Source organism: Muntiacus reevesi, chromosome 22, assembly GCF_963930625.1.
Source record: "Muntiacus reevesi chromosome 22, mMunRee1.1, whole genome shotgun sequence".
In the NCBI taxonomy this organism is placed as follows: domain Eukaryota; kingdom Metazoa; phylum Chordata; class Mammalia; order Artiodactyla; family Cervidae; genus Muntiacus; species Muntiacus reevesi.
Window position 1 is genome coordinate 12,506,888 of NC_089270.1, and position 9,535 is coordinate 12,516,422.

General features: G+C 57.5%; 1 protein-coding gene across 1 annotated transcript; it reads left to right on the forward strand.

Annotated features, from left to right (window-relative positions):
- Window positions 1-1,772: 1,772 nt before the first annotated feature.
- MSX1 (msh homeobox 1) lies at window positions 1,773-6,051 on the forward strand. The gene is made up of 2 exons (XM_065913995.1): window positions 1,773-2,463; window positions 4,845-6,051. Exons 1-2 carry the CDS (start codon window positions 1,995-1,997, stop codon window positions 5,285-5,287), a joined length of 912 nt encoding a protein of 303 aa, XP_065770067.1. The 5' UTR covers window positions 1,773-1,994; the 3' UTR covers window positions 5,288-6,051.
- Window positions 6,052-9,535: the final 3,484 nt, after the last annotated feature.

A 9,535-nucleotide genomic window follows, 5' to 3' on the forward strand; every position in this document is an offset into this window, starting at 1 on the left:
GAAGGACTCTATTCTCCTGTCTCCCCCAGGGGTCCCGCGTCTTTAGAGAGGCCGCATCCGTGCGCCGCGCCTCCAGCTGGGCCAGACGCGAGCTGGAGGCCCTAAACCCTGCCCAGGGCTTGGGAGTGCAGGAGGTCTGCAGAGGCGGCGTAAATTTCACAGACGCGAGGATATTCCCTAACCGGCCCCAGGCCTTAACGTCGTGGAGCCTGCGGACTTCTGCGAGGCTGCCAATCTCCCCGGCGTTCGCATCCCGACCCCTCCCGCCAGACCCCGGACGCCATCCAGGTAATAAAGTTCCCGCTCTAGTAATTCATTTTCCCTAATCTGGACGCCCCTAATCTACAGTTTTTATTGCGCCCAGTTAAAAGGCGAGGGAATTCGCTGTCCCTCCGCGGTCGGATAATTACCCCTAAATGGCCACAGCAGCCCCTTGTGTTTCCTGGAGATTAGAACCCCGCAGCCATCAATGGCCGGTGCCGGTGAGCCGCCAATCACCGCCGCCAGCTCCCGGGGAGCCGCCGGCCTGGGCCCCGGGATAAGAGGCCATGAAGAGGCGCAGAAAACCGCGGAGCCACGATCCGAATTTGTGTGGATCTTACGTCTCCGCACACCGCACCCCCTCCCCACTCATGTTCCCCTTTTTTTAAACAGCAAAAATTAAAATCACGTTTCCTCCGAAATTGGCAGGATAAAAGTTCTCATACCCAGCGTGGAGAATCCGTCCCTGGAAGTGTCCTCATTTCGCCCTCTCTCCCAAATGTGCCTCCACATCTTGCTAACCCCCCAAGATCAGATCCAGAGATGAGGACGTATCATTGTTTCTGCGGACACGCGATCGAGGTCACGTTAAGGCCAGGTCAGTGTTTTGGGGTCGTTTCTGTTGGTTTTATATTCAGTGAATTCTTTATCAAAATGACCAGCTCCTTCCCCCAGCCGGTAGCCAGTATAGGTGTTGTAATCCCACCCCACCCCCGCCCCTAAAGTTCACAGCGAGAAACTCGATTATGCATTCCAGATAACATAATGCATTCTTATTCTTAACACCCGTAGCACCACGCGAACGTGGCTTCTTAGGCAAACTTCAGTCCAGCACTTCGAAGACAAAGGCCCACTTTCACGCAGAGGTAAAGTTTTGAAGATTGAAACAGAGGAAAATGAAGGTGTTTACAGACGAAATTAATGTTACGTCTTTCTACTATAATAAATAAGCCTGCAGGGTTTTTTTTTTTAACTATAAAAAGAATATACAAGAAATGACTTCAATTCCAATTATCATGGTAAACAGGGGAGCCATCCTCCACTATCCACTAGGGAGAAACACACCCAAGTAACTGACAAAACTGAAAGGTAAGGCGGGAGGTAGGAGAGAGAAACAGGAAAGGAATAGAGAAAAAAAGGGAGAAGTTGGAAAGAAGGGAGATAAGGGAAGGGGAGGAAGGGGGTAGAGCAGAAGAGAAGCCTAGAGCACAAGGGGAAGTCCCCCAGGAACAGAGAAAAATAAGAGACCCAGGGGGACCCACACAGGCACGGGTGGCGCGGGCTGTAGCTCGGAGGAAAGTTTCTCCGGCTCCCACTCCCCTCCTCTGCCCTCCTGGGGCCCCGGCCCAGCCCCACGCGCCCCGAGGCCCAGCTCGCCTCGGGGCAAGTCCGCCGGAGCGGGGCCCAATGGATCGCGCCGGACCCGCCCCCTCGCGCGCTGATTGGCCGCCGCCGCGCTGGCCTCGCCTTATTAACAAGTTCTCTGGGGAGCCGCGGCCCGACCCGGAGCCGGCTGGTGCGCCCGAGAACTCCGCCTGCGCGGCGGCGCCAGCGGATAACCAGGCCCGGAACGCTAGAGCTGGCCTTCTGGGGAGGGGCGGGAGGCGCGCGCGGTAGAGCCCGCCCGGCCAGGGCCCCGGACGCTCCCAGAGGCCGACCGCGATCCCAGCTCGCCCGAAGCTCATGCCCGGCGGCTGGCCCGAGCTGCGGCTGGTGGGGGGGCCCGGCTCTGCATGGCCCCGGCTGCTGACATGACTTCTTTGCCACTCGGTGTCAAAGTGGAGGACTCCGCCTTCGGCAAGCCGGCGGGGGGCGGCGGGGGCCAGACCCCCAGCACCACCGCGGCCACGGCGGCCGCCATGGGCGCAGACGAGGAGGGGGCCAAGCCCAAAGTGTCCCCTTCGCTCCTGCCCTTCAGCGTGGAGGCGCTCATGGCCGATCACAGGAAGCCCGGGGCCAAGGACAGCGTCCTGGCGGCCTCCGAGGGCGCACAGGCGGCGGGCGGCTCCGCGCAGCCTCTGGGTGCCCGGCCCGGGTCGTTGGGCGCCCCGGATGCGCCGTCCTCGCCGCGGCCGCTCGGCCATTTCTCGGTGGGAGGACTCCTCAAACTGCCAGAAGACGCGCTCGTCAAAGCCGAGAGCCCCGAGAAACCCGAGAGGACCCCGTGGATGCAGAATCCCCGCTTCTCCCCGCCCCCGGCCAGTGAGTAGCCAGAACCCAGGCGGTGGGGGAGGGAGCCGGCGGGGGTGTGGGACCCGAGGGCGCCAGGCCGCGCTCCGGCGCCGGTTTGTCTCCGGCGTCTGCGTACCTGCGGCCGGGTACCTGGAGTCGGTGCTGCAGATGGGTGGTCGGGGAGCACAGGGCGGGTGGGGGGGGTCGACCCCTCTCCCCACTCCCACCCAGGAAGAGGGTTCGAGGCCTGGCCCAGGCCCAGCTCTTCTCGGTCCACCTTCTCGGGCTCCTCGCCTTGTCCAGGCGACGCTGCGGGTAGTTCACTTGTAGGACACGGGTGTCTGGGCACCTTCATCTCGGGCCCCCACCAAACGACCCCAGGAATCTCGGCTGGCCCCTCTGCCAGACCCTAAGCCCTGTTACTTCGCCGTTACCCCAACGGGTGGGTTCGAAGGGTGCGGGACATCTTTCCAGAGCGCAGAGTTTCACTTTCTCATCGTAGGAGCCTAGTGCGCCCCCTCCCCTTCTCCACATCCACCCATCAGAGTATTTCTTTGCCCACTGTGTTTCCGAAGCTCTTGAAAAATTCCCCCCTCCCCCGCCCCTTGCGTGTTTCAGGTAGATACTTGGTGCTCAGGGTGGATGGATCGCAGGGGGAGGAGGCGAAGCGCTCCGCTTCCAGTAGAGGGGGCGGGGCACCAAGTCAATTAGTGGGAGGCACCCCCTCCAACACGGTCGGGAGCTCCCAAATGTCTCGGACTGCGTCTAGGAAGCGAACTCCAGCCGCAAAAGGCGCCTTCGGGGTCGTTCCGAGGCCTCACGGCCCCCGGGCTTCTCTGCCCAGCGAACACACTCGGAGATATTTCAGGAGCACGGGAAATTCCCAAGTTTTCCTCGTTTCCTCCGATTATTTGGTGCGGCATAATAGCAACCCGAATTCAATGGCGTGATGCTGAGGAATGATTTTTATCGGGGGATTAAACGTCTTTGAAAGGCCAGCCCCTCCCTGGGCCTAATGGCCGGAGAAGGTGGCCTAGCGCTGGGCTGTTAACTACCGAAGGGTGTGACGTTTCCCTCGGCGCCCGCCCCTCGGGTGGCCCGGCGGAAAGCGAGTCGGGGGCCAACTGCTTCCCGGACTCTCAATGGTCTCGACCAGGGAAGAAGGGGGGATGTTAACACCAGTTTTCGTTTGACTCACATCCTGGTGGCCTGAGAGCCCAAGGGATCTTTTTTTTTTTTTTTTTTTTTAAAGCATTCCAAAAAGAAAATTGCATAATTAGGCAAAACCCGCCTGGTGAAAACATTCTCTAGATTTGAATTCATTTCTCCCCAAGTGAAGCTGCCGTGTAGGCAAAGCGTCCCTTCCAGGACTTAAAAATTCCTTTCGGGCCTGGGTCCTGACCCAAAGTCAACGTGATCTCTGTTGTCCTGGGAATAATTGTGTTCCACGTTTTTAACCCGGGGCCGCAGCTGCTGGGTGTGGCAGGCGTTGACTTGCCCAGCCGACCCTGGCCGCAGGAGCCCTCTGTGCCAAGGTGTTCAGTCACCGCCCATCCTTGAGGGTATATAAGACAGCTGGGCAGCAGCACCGTTGATCTCTGTGGACTGGGGCACTCACTGGTCGAGGAGAAGCCCTTGCATTTTGCCCACAACACGCACACTTATGAGAGAGACCAGAGGCCAAGGAGCTGGGCGTGGAGCAGGCCTAGAACACAGTTGAAACAATCATCAGAAGCCCCGTTAAAAGCAAGCCCCAGACTGTGGCACTTTTTTATATTTGAGATTTGGACATGGTGTGACATCCAAGGTTGCTCCACCTCTGGTCAGCGAGGCCTGAGCCTAGAGCAGTCACTAAATCGTGCCCGACTCTGCGACCCCATGGACTGCACTGTTCTAAGTGAAAGAGTGTGTGATTGGGAGATAGGGATTTTCAGCCACAGAACGGCCTATCCCCGGGCGCTGACCACTTAGTGGGCACAGATGATAAATGTTTAGCCATCGCCTAAAATTAAGTATGATCTCGGGAGCAGGGCCTCTTTCTGCGCATTTCACTGTCCTGTTAATATCCACCCGTCCCAACCTGAGTGGTGGTGGGAGAAGGCCTTCCTAAGCAGCCACTTAGATTTAAGGGTTGTTTGCCTCTTGCCAGTTATATGGGGCTTTGAACACGTCTGAGCTTTACCTGGAAGCTTCGTTTCCTCATTTGCAAAAGGTAGACGGGAGCCTACCCTGTGGGCCTGCGGTGGGAGCTGGAGAAGACGTTTTCCAAGTGCCTCTCCAGGCGGGCGCCTGGCGCCGAGGTGCTCGACGCAAATGAATAGCGGGCGTTGTTATCGATTATTATTCCCACATCGGGGCCGATGGCGCGCCACTTTCTTAACCCGCTGCATTTCTCTCTCTCGGCCCCTCAGGGCGGCTGAGTCCTCCGGCCTGCACCCTGCGCAAGCACAAGACCAACCGCAAGCCGCGGACGCCCTTCACCACCGCCCAGCTGCTGGCGCTGGAGCGCAAGTTCCGCCAGAAGCAGTACCTATCCATCGCCGAGCGCGCCGAGTTCTCCAGCTCGCTCAGCCTCACCGAGACGCAGGTGAAGATCTGGTTTCAGAACCGCCGCGCCAAGGCCAAGAGACTGCAGGAGGCTGAGCTGGAGAAGCTGAAGATGGCCGCTAAACCCATGTTGCCCCCCGCAGCCTTCGGCCTCTCCTTCCCACTCGGAGGCCCTGCCGCCGTAGCAGCCGCCGCCGGCGCCTCGCTCTACGGGGCCTCTGGCCCTTTCCAACGCGCCGCGCTGCCCGTGGCGCCTGTGGGACTCTACACAGCCCACGTCGGCTACAGTATGTACCACCTGACATAGAAGGCCCAGGGTTGCCTACCTAGGGTGCCAGCCGATCCCTGCAGCAAACAACAGGAGCCTTCCCACGAGGTGCTCCCCTGTTTGGCACCGCCTGGCACCTTCTCTTTTAACCCCCACACTGCTCCGGTTTGTCCTCCGTTGCTCCCGGAGTTCACTCTCTGAAGTCTCATTCCCTTCCCCAAAGTGGCTGGGAGGGTCCCATGACGCTCTTCTAGAATCTAGATCTATCCCTTCGAGTTACAGACGGGGGAACTGAGGCCAGAGAGGTTTCCAAAGGTATCACAGTCCCCAGTAGAGTTAGTGGTTGGACCAGACCGAGGGGCCGTGCCTCCTGCATGGCTGCCTCCTGTCCTAACACCTGGCAGGAAAAAGCACAGAGAAAATTCATGTTTGAAGATTTTGGAAGTGAGAACAGTTGGGGAGAAAGAGAAGAACTTTGCAGGAGAGGCAGATCCCGGGTCTTGCCACCGGAAAACTTCAAAAGAACTTCAACAGTAAAACATTTGGTTTTTTTTGGGGGGGTGGGGGGAGTGATAAACAGATGCGTGACAAAGGTAGGTTGAAGGGACCTCTCTCTTACCAGTACCAGAAAGAAATTGTAAAATAAAAATTAAAAACTTCTGTTTCTATTTAACAGTACATTTGGGTGGCTCTCAAGATTCCCTTTGGAAGGGATTGTTGTAATATACTGTATATTTGAAATTTTATTATCATTTATATTATAGCTATATTTGTTAAATAAATTAATTTTAAGCTACAAGAAATTATCTCCTCATTCGTTTAGTCTTTTAATTTTACTCCTTGCCATCTCTTCACATGTATGGTTGCTTTTCAGTTTGGTAGTAGTTTGGTGTCAGCAACTTTTCAAAGGTGACAACAATATTCAGGGACGGGGGGGGGTGCTTTTTTGAACACACAGGACAGATCTGCCTTAGCAAAGTCAAGTGGAGAATTGAAGCAATTACCTTGGATAATTAGGCTCAATTTTCCAATTCACTTTTAGCTGAAATCGACACTTGTTCAGGCGACCCATAACCGATTCTTTTCTTTTTTTCTCTCCCCTTTTAACCCGTCTTTGAAAACAAAGAGAATCACCCAAATGGTTTGACTGCAGACAGCTAATCCAGACAATTCCCACCCCCGCAAACCTGGTTTTCCCACAGGAGGCCAGGTGGGGGATGGAGAGGCATCGCTTCCCTTCTCTTAAATCACCCTGCCGCTGTCGCCAGTGTAGACGCGGTTGGAGGAACTAATTTTGAGGCTGCTAGAATGTGAGTGCCTTCACACTCCCTATTACAACTCCTTTAAAAAAATTGTTTGCTGAAAACGCTGGGCGACAATACACTAAGCACCGTAGGGGTGTCCTTTGCATAAGCCTTGCCTACAAACTGGGTTTTTCTTTTATATAGTATGTTATATTCAGGCTACCAGGAGAATATATTTGAACAAGCCCGAAGTTTAGCCTTCCGGGGGCAATTCTGCTAGTATGTTGAAGGCAGAAAAGGACCTCTAGTAGATAAAGCCTACTATGTTCCAGACGGCGCTCTGTTCTCTTCCGAGTCAGGGAGCCCTGACTTAATTCTCACCAGATCTGGTTCCCCCAGCTCCCTCACCTCCACCTCTGTCTGGCCGTGGGGGCGTCTCCAAATTCCACGACAGGGCAGCCCCGGGAAGCCTTTGCGAGGAGGAAGCCAGGAGACCAAGGGCTGTCAGAACCCGAAGTACCTGACGTTGGACACGGGAAGGGTAGACATCTCTGCAGATAAGAGACCGGCTTATGGTGTGGAGAGGAAACCTGGGGTGCACTGCGATTTCTAGCCCCAAGGGGAGGTTGGCCTCGGAATTCCAAGAGAGCTCGGGGTGGTTTGCACGCACCAGGGGCGGGCTCTCAGCGGGTGCCGGCGAGTTTCGAGGTACGCAGCGTCTTGGATCCTTCGATCTCCGTAGCTCTGACAAAGGCTCTGTCCCGCGGCTGGGGCTACAGTCTGAACTTGTCACCACTCCCTTCCCCAAGGAAAGGAAGGTCCAATGATCGGGCAGTCGGGGGGGGGGGGGGTTGGTCCCCGGCTGGTACTCTTCAACCCCAAGAGAGGGGAGTGGTATCTAAAAATCTTTCAGACTCCGGCGCCCACGCGGCCCCTTAAAAGCGCTTAGGTACATCACTATTTCTTGCAGACACGGAAAGAATGTTTACTCCCTGTATAAACTCAGTATCCCTAGTGTCCTTGCGCGGGACGCCTGAACTTCCACAAATCTGGGCTCCTTTCTGAAACTCCCCCTGTCCACTCTCCTATACTGAGGGTTTGTACTGAACTTGAAGTCAGAGAAACTCATTGGTTGATGCCAGCCCTGCCACTTCCTAGCCGCCTGACTCTGCGTAGGGAAGATCACGCTTTCTATTCCTCAGTTTTCCCATCTGCGAAATGGGCCTGGGAATCCTTCCCTTGCCCCCGGGATTTTGGGGACGTGTCAACGAGCCCCTGCGCGGAAGGCCGCCCCGGTAATGCCGAGCAGATCTCAATCTTCTCAGCTCACGGTGCGTCGGCCACACCGGAATGTTTTCCACGCGTGTGGGAGAGGGGAATGTCAGGGCGGGATCGGGTGTCTCCCGCGGCCCGAGCTCACGGGCCTCCCGGCTCCTCGAAACTTGGCAATTTAGGGTCGAGGCAAATTTAGAGCTACATAATTGCAGTAATGAGCAACGGCTCGAGCTCGGCAGACGCGCAGAGGCTCCAGCCTGGCGGTAGCTGCAGGCGAGGCGGGCGCGCCCCCTTCCCCCACTCGGAGTCTCAGCCTGTTTGGAACCTGCCGCCGCCCTGCGACCCCCGCCCGTGCCCGCCTGCGCGCGCGCCCCAGCCCTGCTGCGGGCCTTGGGTCCCTGTTTCCTTTCATTCCTATGTCCCCTGTTTTCCACATTTTTGTTTTCTTTCGTTCAGCCCCTTCTTTGCACCGCTTTTGTTTCTGGATTTCCTCCCTCGATAGGGCGTGCACACATAAGGTGCTCAATAAACGGTTGCTGGATCAGGAGGGTGCTCCGCTCTGGGGGTTAGGACTTGAGACAGATTCAGCCGGGTCCCGCGGGAATTCGAGGCGAGGCGGGGGCACTGCCTCCCGTCCAGCCCAGCCCTTGGAACGCAGCTGCTTGTTTGTCAAGTGAGGACGGAGTGGGCTGGGGTTCCCGCGTCTGGTCCTCTACGGATCAATTTCCTTCCCCGGCAGAAAACTTGGGATCAATCACAACGGAGTCGCCACCTCGTTTAGAGGTTGTGATGGAGGAGGAGCCAGCGCTTAACGCAGCCTACTGTGTGCTGAAGTTCCGGAGCGCACCACCTCCCGCACGCTTCCCAACAAATTTAGATTTTTTGTTTTTTTAAACAAGGATCCAGAGAGGTTACGCGGTTTTCCCAAGGTCACACAGCCAATAAAAGGGAGAACAGGGTTTCCGAACACAGATTCCACTCGGGGATCCACGCTTTTCCGGCACTGCCCGGGTCCCTTTCGTTGAGGGTCCCACAGTGCCAGGCCAGCAGTTTGGGTCTGGGAAAACTCGTCCCTCAGAACTCGGGCCCTAGCTCTCCGAGTTTAACTCCTTCTAGCCCTGACCACAGGTTATTCCCTTGGGGATCAGGAGGGACACCTCACCTGCCCTGCACAATGTCTGTGAAGGCATTTTCGTTGTGTTGGGGAGGAGACATAAGTCTCGGTCAGCAAAAACTCCGCTCCTGGTCGCTCTGGCGAGACCAAAGCCCGTGGCGTGGAAGCCAGCGGAGAACTGAGGTTATGGGGCGGCAGGGGACCTGGGACGCCCCTAGCTCTGGGTGCAGGTCGGCTGGGCCTGGGCGGTCAGGGAGTCTGCGAGGCTGGAGAGCGGCTGGAGAGCGCGCGCTAACAGCGCCTGGTGCAAGGGTTCCCTTCTCCGCTCTCTGACCCGCGGCCGAAGGCCCAGCTAGCGCAGGAGACTCAGTGAAGACAGTTAGGAAGCACGAGGCCGGAGCCTTGAGTGCGAGTCCTACAGTCCACGAGGCTGGTCCGGGCCACGCACCGACCACTGCCCCTGAGTGACCCCCGGCGCGGAGGAGAGGCCGCCCGGGCCTCGGCAGGCGCCCCGCCTGGAGCCCTCGGGGGCGCAGTGGGAAGCAGCGAGGAGAGGCCGCGGCCGCCTTTCAACTTGGCGGCTGGCGCCGGCCTGGCCGAGCCCCCGGGGCCGTGCGGCCTCCCCGGCTCCGTCCCCGCCCCTCTCCGCCGCTC